The sequence below is a fragment of the Capsella rubella genome, unplaced genomic scaffold (assembly GCF_000375325.1).
Source record: "Capsella rubella cultivar Monte Gargano unplaced genomic scaffold, Caprub1_0 scaffold_6, whole genome shotgun sequence".
Lineage (NCBI taxonomy): Eukaryota > Viridiplantae > Streptophyta > Magnoliopsida > Brassicales > Brassicaceae > Capsella > Capsella rubella.
In genome coordinates this window covers 15,403,234-15,423,928 of record NW_006238918.1, presented here as the reverse complement: position 1 = coordinate 15,423,928, position 20,695 = coordinate 15,403,234, and the positions used below count along the sequence as shown (strand labels likewise).

The following is a 20,695-nucleotide window of genomic DNA, read 5'->3' as shown; positions in this document are numbered from 1 at the left end:
AAATTCTACAAATAATTTTGTTTATACCTTTTCTTTGGTTAATTAAAACATTTTTTGCAATAATTAGTGTTTTAAAACTTTAAATCACCAAAAAATGTTTGGTTAGTCTATTTAAAATCATGTCATTATTTAACCCACACTGTCACATTATTCTAACTGGTTTAATAATTTCGTATGATGATGTTTTGGGCACAATTCAAGTATACCAAACAAGAAGATATAAATATTAAGCAAAGGGAAACGAAGGAACAAAAAAAATGAAGATTAACAACAATCATAACAAATATTCTTCATGAAAGCCCATGTCCTCATCATCATCTGACTCATCCTCATCTGATCCATCGTCTGAGTCATCATCTGAATCATCGTCTTCATCCACTTCATCGTCATCAGCTTCCATCATCTCTATTAGCCTCAACTCTTCGTCAGCGTAGAGCTCTACTGCACTGAAATTTACAGGCACACTTCAATTACTTAGATACCCTCAGGCTTTGATCAAATGATTATCGTAAAAGCCTGTTTCATAGGTAATCGATGTAAACCTTGACATTGGGAAATCTGCCACAAATGTGACATCTGATCTTTCTTCTTCCAGCCTCTCCAGAGGAAAGCTACAATTTATGGAATAAGCGAGTCATTAGTACGATTCCAATTCATAAATTGTTAACAATCTAAATAAGAAAATGAAGGATCAATTGGTTACTTTGGTTTGTTACATCTTTTGCCCCTGTCTGAAGAAGCTAAGCCGCGGTTACTTGAAACATCCTATTACGAGGAAGTAAACCAAAACGAAGAAGCCGATTAAGAGTAAACCACGTTATTAATACCTTGAATTTGCAGAATGCGGCATAATTCCATAAGAACTTACAATGCGACGGATGGATTTGAAGTTCCCTCTCAGTAGTGAGTTACAGAATTCCAACACTTCTTTCTGAAATTTCGAGGTCAATCATCAGTGGGTGTCAGATCAAGACTGATGAAACAACCAAAAACTTGATCATGCTTATTTTACCTCTTGTAGTTTAGGACAGTTGCGCAATATTAGAGTCTTGAGTAGACGATCTTTGCAGCCAAGTCCCAACTCCCTACCAATAATATTTTCTTGCTATGAGAGATTTTACTAATAAAAAGATTTAGAGCAAAAGTTTTTCTCTTAACATTTTGGTATATTTACCTCAAAAAACGACCTTTGATTGTAGGTGATCTGGACAAATTCAGGTACTCCAGTTTACGAGGACTCTGCAGATAACATCCAAATATTTAGTAAATTCATAAATTAGATGGTACCAAATGAAGAGCGAAGACACACCAGAAAAGATAAAAAATGGATTCATACCTCAGCAAGATTTCGGGCCCATTCATCGGTTAGTCCAAAACGTATGAGCGTTAGAGAAGTTAAGTTGGGGCAGTTGGTCACAAACTCTACCAACGATGATCCTGTTTTAGCCTCTAATGTACCTGTCACACAATAGGTGAGCTTGAGCAAACTTGGCAGTAACAAAAAGGAAAGCTTCACAGTGGAAAAGCTTTACGTGGATAACCATAGGTCTCTAAAAACAGTTGCTCTATTAAACGGCATTTTATCGTCAGTGAGTTGAATAGCTCCTCAGTAAGGTTATACCTGTAACATAAAACACGTAATAACGTAAAACACGAGAGAATGTTGCGTAAGAAATTAGAAGAACTAAAAGTGGACAACCACTAAAGAAAACATAGAAAGATGACAATATGAAACCTCTGGGCATAGGGAAAAACATAGAAATGGAGATATCGCAGAAATTCAAAAAAATAAGATTCAACTTACAATCCAACAATCCTCAGATCAGTGATATTTTGACAAACTGCCAAGGCATCGCATAAGGACCTGTATTTTATAGGTCTGAGATTGTAAAGCTGAAGGCTTCTCAAGCGACTCCTAGTTGAATGAAGAAAGAAAATACCAAGTTAGAAGATAAGTGCACATGATAAAGAACAACATTTTCTCAGAATACAAACCAGTGACACCAATTTCTCTGTATGTTAGTAGTGATAGAGATTCTGAATCACTTTCGAATGCAAAATAGAAGGAAATTGACAAGATATAAACATTAGGATTTTCTCTTGATTGATCTCAGGCTTGATATTTTTCCACCTAAGGCATTAGGCATAAAAAAATGAGTTATAGTTCTTTCCTATTTATAAAACCTATAGCCCTGTTTCTACATGTTCGTTTTTCAACTGCACATTAGGAAAGTTTAGACTGGGCAAGGCAGGTAATTGTAACAAGTTTGATATTGAAATGTCAAGCTGATCGAAGCAAATACCCAAGAAATCCATGATTATAGGCTAGTGGAGAAAGACAAGATCCGCTAAGCATAGGCGTGGCAGAATCAGATCCACCTGCGCGAACAACACGACCAATTTTGAGGGATCTGCATGCATAAACGAAACCCTGAGAATTTTTGCAAAGACCAAGAGATATAAGCAGATTGTCCCTCCATCTCATTGGACTCAGTAGGACTTAAACTAGCAATTTAGAAGAGAATGTAAAGCACATTGGTTGGTTGGTTGGTTGTTTTAAGACACACAAAAAATGTCACCTGAGTTCTTTTCCAGCACGATTGATCACAGTAGACACAATTCCTTTATCAGCATATCTAGCAGACGTTGTCAGGTCGATGTGGGAGTAACATAAACGGTCAATGGCACATTTGTTGAACATGGTGCAGCACGCTGATGCTTGCATCATAGACTTTGTATCAAGCATCGAGAAAACCTGAACAATCCAATTTTAAACACAGAGAGTACAATGAGAAATCACTCAATACAACATATCCTAAATTGATGAAGAGATCAGGCGACGAACAGAACCCTAACACAACATCACCTCTAAATATCCAAAGACGCAGGCAAAATCTAGAAAATCTTCGATTTTGTTTGGTTTACCTTAATGGTGAGCTCCGGAGGTAGGAACCAGGAATTGGAGTTGTGAACAGAAGCTCGCTTCCGGAAGCATCGTTTAGTGGAATCGAGAAGAAGAGAGGCGAGTTCGATACTCCGATCGACGAGACGATCTTGAACGGATTCATCACCGGAGGCGGAGGCGAGAGCTTTATCGAGGACTCGATCGAAGGAGCAGCTAATGGAGATCGGAGAGGAATCTGGAAACGAGAGGAGCGATGAGATAATCAAATCGGCGTGGCTCTGATTGGAGCCAGGAACCGAACGGACCGAGTTAGGGCTTTGAGTGGGAGGATTTGGTGAATCCATGGAACACAACGTTGAAAGAGTCTTCTCTTCTACCGTTTTGCTAAAAGTTATAAATGACTTCGCCTCCTCCATACCTCCGGGGTGTTTTTGTTTTTCATGTCTTTAAAATTAATAAATGTAAATATTTTTCTATTTTTTAATTTCTGTATTTGTTTATAAAACAATTTTATATTAAAAAAAACTCTAAAATAGCACTAAATTTTTTTATAGATAATTATGAAATACACTAGATTTTAACCGCGATACACCGCAAGCCGATATTCTAAACAGTATTTTATTATTATTTTTGTTTGATATATAAGAGTGTATTACTATATTTTGATTATTAATTCTTTGATTTAACCTGTAAAATATTGTATGATAATTTATCTTTTATATAATCGTAATTTGATCATCTTAATTAAATAAGTATAATATTTAAAATAATGAAATGATGTTGACATAACATTTTTCGTTTAAATAATATAGTTTCATATTAAAATATTTTGTTATTTATACTATAGTAGACAACCCGTAAAAACATCTATAATCATAATTATGTAATTTATAACTTGTTCCATCATATGACCCGTGCTACACAATTATCAAAAGTATTTTAATACATACATTTTATGTACCAATTAATATACGTTTGTTTTCAAAAATTCATATTCCAACATCTGCGGAAAAATATTTGTATTCTTATGATACATATGTTATATGTAAGAATATAAAATTTAATAATAAATTAGATCATTTAAATATATTTAAGAAATTTTCAGTTTATTAGGGAGATATTTTAGGAAATTTTTTTAAATGTAATAAATATTAATTTCTAATTTTGTAACTTTATTATGATTTAATTACAAAATTTACTCTAAACTTTTGTTATTTAATTAAATGGCCATGGTTTAATTATGTAAATATTACAAAATAAAAGGGTAGAACACAAAAGGTACTTCAAAAATGTTAATATAGATTCCATAAAAATCCAAAACTACTAGTTGACACAATTACAATATTTTAAATTACTTTTTCAGATTTGGTTGACTATTTTACATTCAGCCATTTAAGATATAGTTTTAAAGGGATAAAATTTAGTGTTTAAAGCTTAAACTTTAATTTTGAAATATAGTGCTATTTTTATAACTCTAAAGATGATCTGCTAATTTTTTTAAAAAATTTGTTGTTGTGCTTTTTGTGAGAATTGTCTACAAAAAATATAAAAGATTAATATTCCAATTTTAAAATTTAAAATTGGCAAAATTAATTTCTCAAATGTGTGTTAATTATGCATAGTTAGTTTTTGATAAGAACCAATTTTAACATCTATGTTTCTCATTTAATAATTAGAGAACTAATTTACAAACACGAAATTTAAGTGTTGTAAGTTTATATTTAATAATTATGTCAATATTTTCTGGACTACCACATGTTTGTCTTTTGTTACAAGAAAATAAATAAATTTACAAACAAAAATATGAATCATATAACTGAAATGAATACCCTAATATATTATATCATTTCAAATAAATGTTAGTCTTTTAGGACTTAGCTCGAATATATATATTTGTTAACATCTTACTTAATTTATCTCATGGTTTAAAATAATCAAAATATATAGTTGGTCAATTTGAAGAGAAAAAACTTGGGACTGATTTCATAAAATCGAATTAAACAATGTAGGGATCATTATTTGGGTTACCATATAAGCATGAGCTTGCGCCAACGTTTCATTAGTCTTTTTGATGATATGATATTGCGAATTTCACGGTCGATCAATTTGAGTAGACAAACGCTCGGAGTTATGCAAGACGTTATTACGTTGCCACCAAATGATGTAGATTATCGTTTGAAATGCTAGTTTTCGGAGGAGGGCAGGGGCTATCAGAGAAGAGAGTCGAGTACAAGAGAGCAACTCTTACTATGAAGAGAAAAATCACTATCAAGGGCAGAGTCTAAAAAATACTGACATCCAAAGCTGAGAAAAAAATCAAAAGTTAGGAAAAAATGGTCCCGAGATTCTGAAACAAACGAGCATAGACAACACTCTGAAAACTAAATCTAATCCAAGAAAACAAGCTCTTGCTACGCGAGCTATCTATCAAAGTGACTTACTTACATATATAAAACATGTTTTAGGACAACCCATTCGAACCAAACATATTTTCTCCAATCTTTTTCTGTTTCCCGAGATCTCAGTGTTTCCCAAGTCTTCGCTGAAAAAAATCCAAGATACCTTTCATCGCCTACACACTATGAATACGAATTATTAATCCATATAGAAAATATAATTAAAAAATGACAACAAAACAAATGTCGCAAAAAAACAAAATCAAAATACAAAAATATATATAATATATATAAAAAATATATAAATGTGTGCGAATCAACAACTAGTAATAGTATAAACAAAAAAAGAATAGCTAGGCTAAGTACTAATTAAGTAGTTGTTACAGTATTGAGAATTATAGAATATCAGGTTTACTAAACAGTTTTAGTATCAAAATCTAATAAAACTTGAATCATATAAAGGCTTAATGGTTTTTTTCTCCTTTTCCTTAGAAAGTGGACAAAGTTAGGAAGAGGAGACGACAATGTTTTTGAAGAAACGACAAAAACAAAAAGGTGGCAAAGAAGATAAATATTAATTTTTCTTGGTCGACAAGCATGTTTGACTATTCGCATTTTCTTGACGCCCAAACATACAATTTGGTCTACTAGTCCCTCAAACATATTATAAATACAAGAGCTTTGTAAATTTCACAATTCATCAAGTCTCAAATCGAAATAAGCAAGCATGAAGAGTACTGAAGGTCGTCATCAAGGCGTCTTAAGGACAGGAATGATTCATCCGCGCCCGCGACACACAACACCAGCACCACCACCAGCTAATGGAGTAGTAATTACCAAAGCCAAAGTGCCGTCAAAAGCTACCAACCATTCAAATATCGTCGGAGATATTAGTCAGCGGTCCAAGTACAGTAATTGCCACGTGTCGCCGGCTATCAAGTCTGCCCACAATTCTAAAGGTCGCCGTAACTTACAACCGTGGGGTGAGGACAAGCTAGACCGGCTCATCGGGTCGGGGTCTTCGTCCGCTAAGGATATTTTGGATACATTATGTGATGATGATGAAGATGATCATGACAATGACAATTAATTATCCCGTTTGAGATTATGAGAGATTACTGTTTTATATATATGTTTGAACTTCACAATGATCATAATTATGGGAAGCATGTAATACTTTCGTGTCAATGCATATTAGAGTTGGAATTAATGATAATCTAATCTATTTAAAGATTATTTTCGCAACCTAACAATAGATTGATTAATTTTTGTTTGTGGAGTGTGTGCAATAACTTTCTACAAAAAAAAAAAATTGTGTTAATTTAGGATATTTCTGAATTAATTAAAAAAAAAAAAAAATTGGTAAAAGTACCAAGTACAATTCATCCTTAACACTATCAAACAACAAGCCACAGTTAAGTAAAAAGTCCTATTGAAGCAGAAGAAGAAGACTATGATGACTAGTAGACAAAGTTATACCTTTCATTCCACACAGATTTACCAAAATTGCTATAAGAACTCGCAATGTGCCTAATGAATCTCAAGTGATTTCAAAATCTGCACAACTTCTTTCAGAACTGTTGTAATTTTCAGGTTCAGTGAGTGTGAGATTAAGATAGCAATGCAACAGCCAAAAACCTGTTATGGATAAGAGCAGCCTCGCAATGTTGGAGTTGTGAGTGCACTGTCTTTGAGCTATGTTTCGAATTTCTACCCTATCAAAATTGTTTCAGCCTGATACAACTTGGGAGGAGGAAATAGCGCCATTAACATTTTGTTGAGGCAACCACCAACAGATTCATGTACTATTAAGTTAGCCAGCACCCTGCAAAAGAAAACTTGTTCGTTTTGTAAAACCGTAACAGCATCGATTTCTACTAAAGGAAGAAACAAGAAATGCGAGAAAACAGAAGGAGCAATACCTTAGCCAGAATTTGGGATGTCTAAAATCTACGAGTGTTAGCGAGGTTAAATTTTGGGATGTTGGTCAAGCACACTGTTAAGGCTGATGATTCTTTTCGTAATTTGTTTACCTGTTAATAACAGACTATTATACAATAGGTAAGATTGATTAAGTAAACAAAACAGGTGCTCATCTGAGATCCCAGCATTAAACTCCATTATCTACCTTTTCAGCAGAAGTTGGCAAGTCGAGATGCGAGATTAACAGAAAGGGTCCAAGGTACACTTGTGGAACATGGTGCAGCATGCCATAGCACGCACTAGAGACTATGTCAACTGTCAAGCAGCGAAAACACCTGAATTTGCATTAGAGACATAATACATGAGCATCAGTGAAGTGAAAACATTCTCAGTTTTTCCAAAGTATCGTCACTGGATTCAATAACACACAACAAAGTTGCCTATTTCCACAAACTATGCATAATCTGAGATTTCTCAATTCCTAACATCGATGACAAGATAAAGTGGGGGACATCATTCTACATAGACCCCCTAAGAGCAAAAATGGAACAAGGCCGCAGAACAAGTTATGTGTAAGTAATAATTTGAGAAATTCTCAAGGAAAGGGTTTACCCAGTTAGACACGAATAATACAAGATTGAGAATCCTCAATTTGCTTACATCAATGGTGAAATCAGGCATGACACATCAATGCACAACACTTCCCTTCACCTGTTGCCAAACGAAGACAGAATCCATTTCCCTTTCTAATTGGTCAATAGTTATACTGAATCAAGATGAAATGGAATCACCATCACTTCACCAGTAGTCTCCACAAGAACATGAACCATCCTTAAAATGGTGAAATCTGTTATTATCCCTCAAAATAATTAATCTCCCTGTAATTTTAGCCATATACTTGATGGCATTGTGACAGTCCTCACACACACGCAGATTCTTAATCACACGGATCGGTCTCCCTGAAGGCACATGCATTATTCCATACGCTACAGCCAGTCTCTCGCTATGGTACCGAACCATACGCTCTTTCTCTTCTTCTTCCACATCATGAAGAACCACACTCGTCTTTGAAACATACCCTGCTTTCTTTATTCTCAACTCCAGATCCTCCAAAAACGCATATATCTTGTCTTTCTCAGGATGAAACTCATCTGCAACCGAGAAAGTATGAGTTTTGTTCTGAATCTCAATCCAACTGTACCCTGGAACTTTCTTTACCCCTTTATCCCGCATTTTCACTCGTAGTTTACCTACATCTCCCCATCGACCCGAAGAAGCATATATATTAGAGAGAAGAACATACATACCAGAATTTTCAGGCTCCATAGCAAAAATCTTATCTGCAGCTGTTTCAGCTAGATCTGTGTTTCCATGGACTCTGCTTGCACCAAGTAAAGTTCCCCAAATAGCAGCGTCTGGTTCAAAGGGCATTTTCTTCATTAGATTGTGAGCTTCGTCTAGAAGCCCAGCTCGACCGAGAAGATCAACCATGCAAGCATAGTGTTGTGAGTTAGGCGTTACACCATAGTCTTGAGTCATCGTATAGAAATATTGCCTGCCTTTGTCAACAAGTCCTGTGTGACTGCACGCAGATAATACCGCAACCAAAGTAGCATCATCTGGCTTCAGTCCTTCTCTCTTCATCGACTCAAAGAACCTTAAAGCCTCTTCTCCGAACCCGTGCCTTGAATAACCTGCAATCAATGTGTTCCAAGAGACAATGTCCTTCCCATTCATTTCCTTAAACAAGTCATTAGCTTCTTCTATGCTTCCACATTTGCAATACATCAACAAAAGCGCATTTCCAACAAAGCACCCAGTCTCATACCCACCTTTGACCAGTCGCCCATGCAATTGCTTCCCGAGCTCGAGAGCAACAACGTCTGCACATGTGCTTAGAGCAGATGAAAACGAAGACCGATTCAGTCTACCTCCCTCTCTCTCCATTTGTACAAACAAACGCAGAGCTTCATAGCTGTGCCCACTTTGTGAATACCCTGAAATCATAGCTGCCCAAGAGACCGGATCTCTCATAGGCATTTTATCAAAAAGGTTCTTAGCTTCAGAAATTTTTCCGCACTGAGAAAATCCAGTTATCATCGTGTTCCATGTACTAACATTCCTACAAGGCATAACATCAAACAATTCCTTTGCCATCTCCATTCTCTCCCCCTGCACATATCCCGCAAGCATGGCATTCCATGACACTTCGTTTCTCTCTGGCATGTTGTCGAATAATTCTCTCGCTTCTTCCACCATTCGGTTTTGTATATATCCTGACACCATAGCTGTCCATGTAAAGACGTCTTGAACAGGAGACTCATCAAAAAGTTGTCGTGCCTCATCTATTTTCCCGTTCTGTGCATAACCAGTAATGATCGTATTCCAAGAGACCACATCCCTCACCTTCATACTATCAAAAAATTGTCTTGCCTCGACAATCTTTTTCTTCTTAACAAACCCACCAAGCAAGCAGTTCCATGAAACTAATGCCCAATTTTCCCTAGACCCAAACAATGCACAAGCCTCCTCCAACTTATTGTTCTGAACATATGCTGAGAGCAATGCATTCCACGACACTTCATTTTTCTCAGGCATTCGATCAAAGATCCTCCTTGCATCATCAACACACCCGTTCTGAGCGTATCCCGACAGCATCGTATTCCACGAACAAACATCCCTCTCAGGCATTCTCTCAAACAATTCCCTAGCTATCCCAAGATTCCTGTTCCGTACATACCCTTTGATCATCACATTCCAAGAAACTAAATCCCGTTCAGGCATTTCATCGAACAACATCCGGGCGAGTTCAAACTCACCATTTCTCAAGTACCCAGAGATCATGGCGTTATAAGAAACGGAGCTCCACCTGGGCATGCGCTTAAAGACACGAAGCGCTTCGCTGCACCTTCCAGTACGCATGTAGCTGCTTATAGCTACGTTCCACTCCTTAATATCCGAGTCTCCAGATTTAGAGGGAAGTTTGCTCTGCGATTTCTCGATTTGGGTTTGAGTAGTTCTCTTCGAAGAGTGAAAAGTTGATGCATTGTTTGTGATGAATCTTCGTTTGAGTCCATTAAAGGATGTATGTTGCTGCTGAGTTAGCCATGAAAGAGCGCGAAATAATTGGATTTGCATTAGAGACATTACTGAAGAGAAAACATCCTCCCGAAAAAGGTCGTGTCAGAGGATTTAACACAAAAACCAAAGTTTTTAAGTACAAATCAAATCACTCTTATTGCGGTCATTGTGCATCTATCTCTAGTTTGCCATAATTTGTTTTAGTTTATACACTTGGTTTTTCAACTTTTAAATTTTTAGAAATTGGTTGATTCACGTAAACTAGAATGTAACTTTAGAATGCAAGATCCAGCAAAAATAAATGGATTTTTTGACCATAGATGGCCAAAAAAAATACAAGACGAGACCATTATCACAAATTCACAAGTAACACGTCAGTCGTCCCCGTCCTCGTCGTCGGTTCCACTACTGGAAGAAGAATCTTCTGAGCTGCATTTTACAAACAACGAATCATTTAACTTCAACTCCAAATAATTATTTTACACGCCTAACAACAAATTGATCAACCTTGAGGATGATGAAGAAGATGATGATGATGATGATGATGATGATGATGATGATGATGATGATGATGACGATGGTGATCTAAATTCTGCCACAAAAGTGAGACCTGGTCTTTCTTCATTCAGCTTTTTCAGAAGAAATCTACAGCACACAATAATGGCCATATAAGCCGGTGCATATGGTAAACAATTATAAATAAAATAAAAACACTTACTCTGGTTTACTACATATCCTGAACTCATCATAAGTGAATCCGGCGTTATTTGAAACGTCCTATAAAAAAAATAGATCATGAGTAAACAAAATCACCAGTCACCAGCAGATTTTTACCAAAAAACTAGTAATGCCTTATTTATTATCAACTTACAATATGTCGAATGAAACTGAAGTGTCCTCTGAGTAGCGAATCCAAAAACCGGCAAATATTTCTCTGGAAATACGTAACACTCAAAGGGTAAATACCAGTGACATTATTGAGAGGCAACAACTAAAGAAAATAAACTGTCTGGTGTTAAAAAAAAAAACTTTACCTGCTCAAGAGATTTGCAGTCTCGCAATATCAGAGTCTCGATCAGAGAGTCTTTGCAGTCATGGTTCACATCACTATCCATAAAAAAATTTCGGCCATAAGAAATTTTGCTAACAGATAAATAATTACTAGGCAACATCACATCATGAATATGTTTACTCAGAAAACATCAACCTGAAAAAGGTTCCTTTGATTTCATATGTTCTCGATAGGTTCAAGTACTTCAGCTTACGCAAACCCTGCAAAAAAGCATCCGATATTTTTGTAAGACATTTAGATAGCACCAAATGAAAATAGAAGAAATACCACAAAACCAAAAGAGCCATACATTAATAAGAAGGTAGGCGTTTCTATCACTTATGTTATAACCTATAAGTGATAGTGAAGTTAAATTCGGGCAGTTTCTCTCAAAGGACAAACCACATATATAGCTCGATCTACCTGTCACACATTAGGGTGGGTCAGCATAAGCAAACATAAAAGGAAAACAAAAGCAAAGCATCATAGTGGACAAACTTTACCATACCAATCTCTGTCTCTAAGAACAGATGCTGACATTTTCTTGTGAGACAATCTAATACGCTATCTAATGGCGACTGAATATTCCTGTAAGAGAAACACAGAAATATTGCAGAAAGTGAGAAATTGTGACAAAGCTTGATGGTCGAGGTTGTATAGAGACTTGGAAGCTTCGTAATAGACTGTTAAATCAGGGCTAAAAAAGGGTTTAAGGCCTTAATATAGGCATTCTGGCTTAAATAGGGGTTTTAAGAGCTGGAGTCTCTCATTTGTCAAAGTATCTCTATAGTGTACTTCTTTGGTGACTGAATACTAAACGGGTACAAAAGAAACTTGTATATTCTAAAATCAACAGACATAAAAAGTATCAAATGAACAAATAATGGAAAGCATATGTAGATGATGAAACTCAAAAAATGAAATGGAGAATTCATGAAACTCAAACATACAAGGAAAATGATAAGCTACCGGTTTAAGACCAACTTACAGTCCAACAATCTTTAAATCGGTTAGATTTGAGCAGACCAACAATGCACGACATAAGGACTTGGTCTCCAAGAGGTTATAAATGTGTAGGCTTCTCAAGAGATTCCTTGTTGAATGGAAACAAAAGAAAAGAAAAGGATACAATACTATCAGAGATACAAGGCCACCACATAAACCAGTACTTGTAGAACCAATTTCTATGTATGGTAAGCCCAACAGAATTTTGGTAATAAAGCCAATACCCAAGTAAACTATGATTATAACATAGGGCAGCAAGAAAAGATCCTGTAAGCAAAGAATTCGCAGCTATATCCCGGCAACCAACTTTTAGGGATCTGCATGCATCAACAAACCATGAGAGATAATGATAAGATACACCAAGTTCAAATAAATATAAGATAAAAGTAAGAACAAGGAGAAGCTTCTCACCTGAGTTCTTTTCCAGCATTAAGGATCATACTACGCACAACTCTATTTCCAACATTTACGGTTGTCAAGTCAATGTTGGTGTAACAAAATGAGTCCATGGCAGATTGTTGGAACAAGGTACAACAAGCCATAACTTGCATCAGAGATTTTGTATCAACCATAGAAAAGACCTGCAATTTTAAGCCCAAATCAATACAAACACATTCTCAAATTAATTCCCACAAAAAGAGACACCAAACTATTCAATGTATAATCTGAGAATCCTCAACTGAGTACATCTATGGAACATCTTTCAACAGAACACATTGTATAAACACCTCCTAAGACCCTAAAACATGGTCAATAACTCAGGTTTACATAGATTTGGAGAGATTAATCTCACGAAGGTGTAGGAAGTCACTATTTGTTACCTTAATGGTGAGTTCATGAGGGAGTGGCCAGGAATTGGAATTGTGGAGAGAAGCGCGCTTTCGGGATACACGTCTGATGGAGTCTTGAAGAAGCGACGCGAGTTGGAGTGTTCGATCAGTGATACGATCGTGAACGGAGTCATCGCCGCCAGAAGCTTCGAACAATTTCTCAACCGCTCGATCGAAGGAGGAGTCAATGGAGAGCGGCGACGGTAACGAAGGCAAATCCGGCAACGAGAGGAACGAATCTATAATCAGATCGACGTCGTTCTGACCTGGAACATTATTATTATTAGGGAGAGAATTTGGGTTTGGGTTTGGGTTTTGGATTCTGAAAAGTGGCGGGTTTTGAGGTTCCATGATAAAAATTCGTAATTAGATAAATTAAGGGGGTTGTTATTGGTTTGTAATTTTTAAAATTTTTTGTTTGGGCAATGGTTTGGTATTTATATAGTTTTTTTTTAATAATTGTATATGGTATGTAAATTTTCTTGTTATTTAATAAATATTTTATTTTTTTGAAAATAAAATTTTGGTGTATTAGTTATTGGTTTGTAAAAAAAATATTTAAAATTTTCATAAATATGGGGTTATTGGATTCAAAATTTTAGAATTTCTTTAAATATTTTGTGTTCAATAAAACAAAAAAATCTCTTATTTTTAATTAATTAAATTATGAGAAATATCCTCAAAATAGCACCAAATATGTTTTAGGGATAACTATAACATACATTCCAAAAGTTCCCAAAAATAGCACTAACTGATACAATTATAATATATTAAATAATTTTTAGAAGTTTTTTTTAGGTTTGGGTTGACTATTTTACATTATGTGTAGTTTTTAGGGGATAAGATTTATTGTTTAAAGATTGATTTATTTTTGATATATGGTGCAAATTTTGGAAAATAAAAGAGTGTGTGCTAAATTTGAAAAAAAAAAACTTAAATTAGTGCTATTTTTGAGAATTGACCTTAAATAATGGGAGATTTGCAAAAATGATTTTTTAGGTTAGCCTTTCGTAAGAATACCCCCATTTAGTGTTAATTTTAAAATATACATATACTCTTAGATACAAAATAATTAAATTAACCTTTTTTAGTGGAATACATATTAAGGAAATTAATATTTCTTCCAACAAAGGAAACATCCCTTCCGAAGAAATTCCCACTAAATTTTCCTACCAAAAAATTTTCCGTGAATAAAGAGCGACAAGAATAACGAAGGCAAATCTGATAACGAGAAGAACGAATCTATAATCAGATCGACGTTGTTCTACTCAAAGCTTGGAACATTAGGGAGATAATTAGGGTTTGGGTTTTGGATTCTGCAAAATCGCTTGTTTGGGGGTTTGAGGTTCGATGACAGGGACATCAACTTTCGAAATTAGAAAAATGAAACTCCTTTTCAATTTTAAAAATCGACCAAAGTACGAAAATGATCTGTTTCGCTCATATTCCATAGTTTATTCACATGATTTTTCAAGCTTAAATTTTTAAAAATTGGTTGATTTACGTAAACTAAACAAAAATATTTAAATCAAACAAATATAGACTAGATAGCATATACTTTGGGTAACTAAAAGATGATATTTGAAGTAGAATGCACGATCCAACAAGGTTTTTTAGACCATAGTTGAAAAATTAAAAGAAGAAGACGAGACCATTATCACACCTTCACAAGCAGGTCACACGTCAGTCGTCTTCGTCCTCGTCCTCGCTGGAAGAAGAATCTTCTGAGCTGAATTTTACAAACAACAAATCATTTAACTTCAATTCCTAATAATTATTTTGAACGTCTAACAACAAATTGATCAACCTTGAGGACGATGAAGACGATGAAGAAGATGAAGACGATGAAGATGATGATGAAGACCATGATGGTGATTTAAATTCTGCCACAAAAGTGAGACCTGGTCTTTCTTCATTCAGCTTTTCCAGAGGAAACCTATAACATCCAATAATGGCCATATAAACCGGCGCCTCATTAACCTTGAGTTATTATGATTACTGTTTTTCATATGGTAAACAATATAAAAAAAAAAATCAGTTACACTGGTTTGCTACATCTCCTGCCGCCATAAATCAGTCCCCTGTTATTTGAAACGTCCTATTGAAGAAAAAGATCATGAGTAAACAAAATCACATGTCACCAGCAGATTATTACCACAACAAGTAAAGTACTAGTTATTATTAACTTACAATGTGTCGAATGAATTTGAAGTGTCCTATGAGTAACGAATTCAAAAACCGGCAAACATTTCTCTGGATATACGTAACTCAAAGGGTCAAATATTAGTCATTAATATGAGATGCAACAACAATAGAAAAACTGTATTATGTTAAATTCCTTTACCTCCTCTAGGGAACCGCAATCTCGCAATATCAGAGTCTCGAGCGGAGAGTCCTGACAGTCATGGCTCACATCCCTACCCATCAGAAAAAATTCTTCGCCATAAGAAGTTTTGCTAACAGAAAAATACTTAGTAGCATATCATCATCAATATGTTTGCTCAGAAAAACATCAACCTCAAAAAGCGTCCTTTGATTCTATCTGTTCTGGATAGGTTCAGGTACTTGAGCTTACGTAAACCCTGCAAAAACGCATCCCATAATTTTGTAAAACATTTAGATAGCAGCAAATGAAAAATAGAAGAAATACCATAAAACCAAAAGACTACCTTAAAAAGAAGGTAGGCCTTCCTATCACTTAAGTCAAAACCTATAAGTGATAGGGAAGTTATACTGGGGCAGTTTCTCTCAAAGGACAAACCACATATACTGTTCGATCTAACTGCCACCCATTAAGGTCAGCTTAAGCAAACATAAAAGGACAACAATAGCAAAGCAAAGCATCATAGTGGAAAAACTTTACCAGAGTCAATCTGTTTCTCTAAGAACAGATGCTGACATTTTCTTGTGAGAAAATTTAATACGCTATTTAATGACTCAACATCCCTGAAAGAGAAAACAAAATTACTGCAAAAAGTGAGAAAATGTGACAAAGCTTTATAGTCCAGCTTAGGACTATTGTAACTAGCCTATGAGGTGAATAGAGACTCGGAAGCTCAGTTATAGACTTTGAAATCGGATGGTTGACTGGGTAGGCTTTAAAGGGGAACTAGGCAGATAAGTTTAGGCATTTTGGCTTATCTAGGGTTTAGGTTAAGAACTGGAATTTTCTCTTTGCGAAAGTCTCTCTATGGTGTACTTCTTTGGTGACTGAATACATAAATTCTTGGAACTTATCAAAACAGTACAAAAGGAGCTAGTAGATTCAAAAATTATCAGACATAAAAAGTAGCAACTGAACAAATAATGGGAAGTATAGATGAGGAAACGCAAAAGAAAAGAAATGGGGAATTCATAAAAATCAAGCATACAAGGAAAATGGTAGGCAACAGGTAAGGCCAACTTACAATCGAACAATCTTCAAATCGGTTAGATTTGAGCAGGGCGATAACACACCACATGAGGACTTCTTTTCCGACCATTTGAGATTGTAAATGTGTAGGCTTGTCAAGAGATTCCTTGTTGAATGGGGAAAAAAAAAACTTATTATATCAAAGATGCAAGGCCACAGAAACCAGTAGAACCAATTTCTATGTATTGTACGACAAACAGAATTTTGGTAATAAAGCCAATACCCAAGAAAACCATGATTATAGGATAGTGCCGCAAGACAAGATTCTGAAAGCAACAATTCCGTAGATTCATCCGGGAAACCAACTTTTAGGGATCTGCATGTATCAACAAACCCTGAGAGATGAGTAGATACACCATGTTCAGATAAATAGAAAGGCAAAAAAAAAAATGAAGTAAGAAATAGGAGAAGCTTCCAGTTGTTAGAATACTTGCATGAAGAAGAAGAAAGGAAGGACAATAAGAAGATTTCAGATATATGATAAAGACACAAAAATCTCACCTGAGTTCTTTTCCAGCATTAAGGATCATACTACGCACAACTCTATTTCCAACATTTACAGTTGTCAAGTCAATGTGGGAGTAACAAAAAGAGTCCATGGCAGCTTTTTTGAACAAGGTGCAACAAGCTGAAACTTGCATCAGAGATTTTGTATCAACCATCGAAAAGACCTGCAATTTGTAAGCCCAAATCAATACAAACACATTTTGCAAATTGATTCCCACAAAAAGGGACACCAAACTATTCAATGTATAATATGAGTCCTGAGAATCTTCAATCGAGTACATCTATGGAACATCTTTCAACATAACACATTGTATAAACACCTCCTAAGACCCTAAAACATGGTCAAAAACTCAGGTTTACATAGATTTAGCGAGAAAATCTCTCAAAGGTGTAGGAAGTCACTATTTGTTACCTTAATGGTGAGTTCATGAGGGAGTTGCCAGGAATTGGAATTGTGGAAAGAAGCGCGCTTACGATATAACCTTTTGGTGGACTCTTGGAGAAGCGACGCGAGTTGGAGTGTTCGATCAGTGAGACGATCGTGAACGGAGTCATCGCCGCCGGAAGCTTCGAACAATTTCTCAACCGCTCGATCGAAGGAGGAGCTAAAGGATAGCGGCGAGGGTAACGAAGGCAAGTCCGGCAACGAGAGGAAGGAAGATATAATCAGATCGACGTCGTTCTGCTCGAAATTAGGGTCTGGGTTTTGGATTCTGCAAAGTCGCTTGTTGGGGTTTTGAGGTTCCATGACAGAGATTTTCTCCCTTTTCTAATTTTTTTTTTTTTTTTTTTTTACTCTCCCTATCAATTTAAAACCCACCAAATAAATAATGAAAAATTATTGGGTCTTCTCATTCTTCAAAACTTAACAAATCAAACTATAACAATATACTATATTATATTTAAACCAAACTAAAATTAAAATTAGAAAATAAAATATGTATATTAAGAAAATTTAAAATTTATATGTTGTTTGGATTTATAAAAAAATGATTAAAGTTTATATTTTATAATTAAACGAAAATATATGTTGATTAGAGTTTATTAAAAAAATTATGGCTAAAATTTTATAATAAACAAAATCTCGGTTAGAGTTTATAAACGGGTATCTAGGGTTTAAGATTTATTTTTTATAATAAAACGAATTTTATATTGGTTTTTAGGTTTAAAAACGAGGGTTTAGGCTTTATAAACAAGTTGACCAACATTATTGGGGGTATCTTAAAGGGTTAAGATACCCCGGTTTTTGCATAGAAAGTATCTTATCTAAGATACCCCCAATAATGTTGCCATTAGGGCATCTTCATTAGGGGTATCTTAGTAGGCTAAGATACCCCCACTTTTCTAAAGAAAATCCTTATATAACATATTTTCTTTGAAAAAGTGGGGGTATCTTAGCCTGCTAAGATACCCCCAATGAGGATGGTCTTAGGCTTTTAAGAGAAGTTCTTCCCTGGCTGAACTCAAGAATTGTCCATAAATAACGCATCAGTTTTAGGAAATTACACATAGAAGCTGCAATTTTGAAAAAAAAAAACAGAATGTTTTGGAGTTTAAAGTGTGTTCCCAAAACAGAGGAGAATGAAACAATTTTGACTTGAGGGAGAATTGAACATATGAGTCCTAAACCCGCATAGTGGTCTCAAATTTAGTTATTACAGTCCACATTATCGTTTTTTATAACTTAAGAAACGATCCGTCTCGCACTTTCATCAATGGTCATGAACGTGGTGACGTTGATGCCAGGGTGAGGGTCACGTAATATGTAACCGTAGTCGGACTGTCCACAAGGGGTGAGATCGAAAATAGCGTTTGATGGGTCAAGGTTCTCGTCGTCTTGTTGAGCAGGAAGAGTGAGTGTGTGAGGGCCATGGCAGAAGTGTAGTTTACATCCGGGAACGGGAGCTTCAACTCGAACATTCCTTCAGAGAAGTGTTGTCTCAGTAACCACCAGGGGGTACCGGTCTTCACGTTCAGATCAACCACATTAAAGTGGAGTCCGAAGTTTGTAGCATATTCCACAACAGCTTGTGCGTACGCCTCAGGGTTCCAAACTCGGTTATTCGGAAGTCCGTATTGATGTCCGGTAGGAGGGAGAACAGGGACATAACGTGCCGGATAGGTTACTGATGTTGACAGCTCCGAGTTGTTGAATTGCAAAAGCAAATGGTGCAGCGACAACGGGTAAGTCCGTGATTCCTTTTGGCCTTTTGAGGTAAGCTGAAGTGTACCTGTCAGGGAATTCGGTAATTATAAGAGCACGTAATTTGAGATAAGTCGCAACACATGCCCCAATAGCGAGTTGATTCGAAACTTGAGTGAGTCGATAGATTTTGGGTGAGAGGCCGATTAATCACTATTTCCTCGAGAAATCCATTAGCATGAGTGCATGACTACCAATTATGGCGAAGATTAGAAAGAGGAAGACGAACGATTCAGATTCTGGGAGAGAACGAATATATTCGACTGTTGGGAGACCTCTCTGACTAATAAAGAAAAAGGTGGGCCTCCGTATCTATATCTATATCATAAATTTAGGTGGGCAAATTTCAACCTCAACAATTTGAAAAGTATATTTTTATACCTGATTTTGATAACGTGTGTGAATTTTAATCTAAATTAAATATCTTTTCGAACAAACAACATGAACTATCAAATTTATGCCAAAATCAATATTGACCGAGATTATGTTGGTTAACCACGATGAGTCAGTTGCTATGTATGAAGAAAGAAAACTTTTAATTAATTTTAATATTTGGTGTATAACTTAAATGATGCAAAAGAGATCTTCCGTTTTACCTTTTAAATATTTGAAGACACAAAACCAAAATCATACAAGAGATTCAACGGAAGCCCTTAAGGCATACAAATTAATTTCATAAACCCCATCAAGAACAATACAAATTATTTTATTGTTAATTTTATTGTGCTTCGAATTCAGATATTTACTATTCATTTTTCTAAACAATAAAATAACAATTCAACATCCATTTAGTGTTTTTGTAGTTTATGAACAAACCGATTATTTTTGTCCAAACGGATTTCGTTTGGGTAATGATTTTCAAGAAATTTTTTGAAATTAGTTGTTTTAATTTAAGTTCTTTGTTTCAAATTACAGTAAAACCTCTATAAATTAATACTCGATAAATTAATAATCTCTATAAATTAATAAATTTCTCCGGTCCCAAGTTGGGACCGGTGTAATTTTAGACATATTTCGATAAAATAATAAGATAATATTTTTGTTGAAAATCCTTTGTAAATATATGGTCCCAATAATATTATAAATTAATAATTAGGTAAAATTTTCAAAATATATGTATATATAGACACATTAGTTTTTGTTAGAGTTTATTTCTAATATTTTACTATATCAAAAATTGTTAGCATTCTCTTTTAAGACATAATAATTATTATTTTCTTTGTAATTGATTATATAAAATACTAATTATCATGATTAAATCTCATTTTTAAATATTTTTCTGAAAAAACTTACAAATTAGAAAAATCTCTCTATAAATTAATATCTCTATAAATTAATAAATTTTCATGGTCCCAACATTATTAATTTATAGAGGTTTTACT

General features: G+C 35.1%; 5 protein-coding genes across 11 annotated transcripts; 1 reads left to right on the top strand and 4 right to left on the bottom strand.

Moving 5' to 3' along the window:
* Nucleotides 1-125: 125 nt before the first annotated feature.
* LOC17882831 (F-box protein SKIP17) lies at nucleotides 126-3,323 on the bottom strand. Of its 2 annotated transcripts, none has more exons than XM_023780618.1 (12): nucleotides 2,926-3,323; nucleotides 2,580-2,755; nucleotides 2,304-2,411; nucleotides 1,805-1,915; nucleotides 1,533-1,621; nucleotides 1,337-1,458; nucleotides 1,175-1,239; nucleotides 1,013-1,085; nucleotides 869-931; nucleotides 704-765; nucleotides 543-611; nucleotides 126-446 (listed from the first exon to the last, which is right to left on the bottom strand). In XM_023780618.1, exons 1-12 carry the CDS (start codon nucleotides 3,319-3,321, stop codon nucleotides 275-277), a joined length of 1,506 nt encoding a protein of 501 aa, XP_023636386.1. In that variant the 5' UTR covers nucleotides 3,322-3,323; the 3' UTR covers nucleotides 126-274. The 2 variants fall into 2 exon arrangements, with proteins under 2 accessions (XP_023636386.1, XP_023636387.1); XM_023780619.1 differs by having other exon boundaries at nucleotides 1,542-1,621; nucleotides 2,926-3,321.
* A 2,621-nt stretch (nucleotides 3,324-5,944) lies between these two features.
* Nucleotides 5,945-6,511, top strand: LOC17882344. Its single transcript, XM_006288848.2, has one exon. The coding sequence runs from the start codon at nucleotides 6,029-6,031 to the stop codon at nucleotides 6,389-6,391; it is 363 nt and encodes a 120-aa protein (XP_006288910.1). The 5' UTR covers nucleotides 5,945-6,028; the 3' UTR covers nucleotides 6,392-6,511.
* A 205-nt stretch (nucleotides 6,512-6,716) lies between these two features.
* LOC17882102 (pentatricopeptide repeat-containing protein At4g02750) lies at nucleotides 6,717-10,462 on the bottom strand. 4 transcript variants are annotated; one of them, XM_023781159.1, is made up of 4 exons: nucleotides 7,837-10,462; nucleotides 7,430-7,559; nucleotides 7,224-7,334; nucleotides 6,717-7,126 (listed from the first exon to the last, which is right to left on the bottom strand). In XM_023781159.1, exon 1 carries the CDS (start codon nucleotides 10,369-10,371, stop codon nucleotides 8,023-8,025), a length of 2,349 nt encoding a protein of 782 aa, XP_023636927.1. In that variant the 5' UTR covers nucleotides 10,372-10,462; the 3' UTR covers nucleotides 6,717-7,126; nucleotides 7,224-7,334; nucleotides 7,430-7,559; nucleotides 7,837-8,022. The 4 variants fall into 4 exon arrangements, with proteins under 4 accessions (XP_023636927.1, XP_023636926.1, XP_023636925.1 ...); XM_023781158.1 differs by having other exon boundaries at nucleotides 7,224-7,348; nucleotides 7,885-10,462; XM_023781157.1 differs by having other exon boundaries at nucleotides 7,885-10,462.
* Nucleotides 10,463-10,522: 60 nt separating this feature from the next.
* On the bottom strand, nucleotides 10,523-13,542 carry LOC17884384 (F-box protein At4g02760). The gene is made up of 12 exons (XM_023780372.1): nucleotides 13,183-13,542; nucleotides 12,773-12,942; nucleotides 12,586-12,678; nucleotides 12,345-12,449; nucleotides 11,865-11,944; nucleotides 11,667-11,779; nucleotides 11,513-11,577; nucleotides 11,340-11,412; nucleotides 11,177-11,239; nucleotides 11,024-11,082; nucleotides 10,813-10,950; nucleotides 10,523-10,734 (listed from the first exon to the last, which is right to left on the bottom strand). The coding sequence occupies exons 1-12, from the start codon at nucleotides 13,540-13,542 to the stop codon at nucleotides 10,680-10,682; spliced, it is 1,374 nt and encodes a 457-aa protein (XP_023636140.1). The 3' UTR covers nucleotides 10,523-10,679.
* Nucleotides 13,543-14,711: 1,169 nt separating this feature from the next.
* LOC17882204 (F-box protein SKIP17) lies at nucleotides 14,712-17,905 on the bottom strand. 3 transcript variants are annotated; one of them, XM_006287685.2, is made up of 12 exons: nucleotides 17,523-17,904; nucleotides 17,105-17,274; nucleotides 16,827-16,919; nucleotides 16,599-16,709; nucleotides 16,055-16,137; nucleotides 15,861-15,973; nucleotides 15,709-15,773; nucleotides 15,536-15,608; nucleotides 15,382-15,444; nucleotides 15,234-15,289; nucleotides 14,999-15,127; nucleotides 14,712-14,920 (listed from the first exon to the last, which is right to left on the bottom strand). In XM_006287685.2, the coding sequence occupies exons 1-12, from the start codon at nucleotides 17,856-17,858 to the stop codon at nucleotides 14,875-14,877; spliced, it is 1,338 nt and encodes a 445-aa protein (XP_006287747.1). In that variant the 5' UTR covers nucleotides 17,859-17,904; the 3' UTR covers nucleotides 14,712-14,874. The 3 variants fall into 3 exon arrangements, with proteins under 3 accessions (XP_006287747.1, XP_023636931.1, XP_023636932.1); XM_023781163.1 differs by lacking the exon at nucleotides 15,382-15,444 and having other exon boundaries at nucleotides 17,523-17,905; XM_023781164.1 differs by lacking the exon at nucleotides 17,523-17,904 and having other exon boundaries at nucleotides 16,827-16,938; nucleotides 17,105-17,216.
* Between the last annotated feature and the right edge of the window lie 2,790 nt (nucleotides 17,906-20,695).

Bases quoted from the DNA above. Each gene is read 5' to 3' on its own strand.
- LOC17882831 (XM_023780618.1), bottom strand. From the start codon at position 3,321: ATGGAGGAGGCGAAGTCATTTATAACTTTTAGCAAAACGGTAGAAGAG. The intron at 1,622-1,804 runs GTAAGTTGAATC...TTTATGTTACAG, and splicing joins GATCTGAGGATTGTTGGATT to GTATAACCTTACTGAGGAGC. The intron at 766-868 runs GTAAGTTCTTAT...TCCTCGTAATAG, and splicing joins TCAAATCCATCCGTCGCATT to GATGTTTCAAGTAACCGCGG.
- LOC17882344 (XM_006288848.2), top strand. From the start codon at position 6,029: ATGAAGAGTACTGAAGGTCGTCATCAAGGCGTCTTAAGGACAGGAATG.
- LOC17882102 (XM_023781159.1), bottom strand. From the start codon at position 10,371: ATGTCTCTAATGCAAATCCAATTATTTCGCGCTCTTTCATGGCTAACT.
- LOC17884384 (XM_023780372.1), bottom strand. From the start codon at position 13,542: ATGGAACCTCAAAACCCGCCACTTTTCAGAATCCAAAACCCAAACCCA. The intron at 12,679-12,772 runs GTGAGAAGCTTC...TGATGCATGCAG, and splicing joins AATGCTGGAAAAGAACTCAG to ATCCCTAAAAGTTGGTTGCC. The intron at 11,413-11,512 runs GTTGATGTTTTC...TTTTATGGATAG, and splicing joins ATCAAAGGAACCTTTTTCAG to TGATGTGAACCATGACTGCA.
- LOC17882204 (XM_006287685.2), bottom strand. From the start codon at position 17,858: ATGGAACCTCAAAACCCCAACAAGCGACTTTGCAGAATCCAAAACCCA. The intron at 16,138-16,598 runs GTAAGTTGGCCT...TTTCTCTTTCAG, and splicing joins GATTTGAAGATTGTTCGATT to GGATGTTGAGTCATTAAATA. The intron at 15,290-15,381 runs GTAAGTTAATAA...TTTCTTCAATAG, and splicing joins TCAAATTCATTCGACACATT to GACGTTTCAAATAACAGGGG.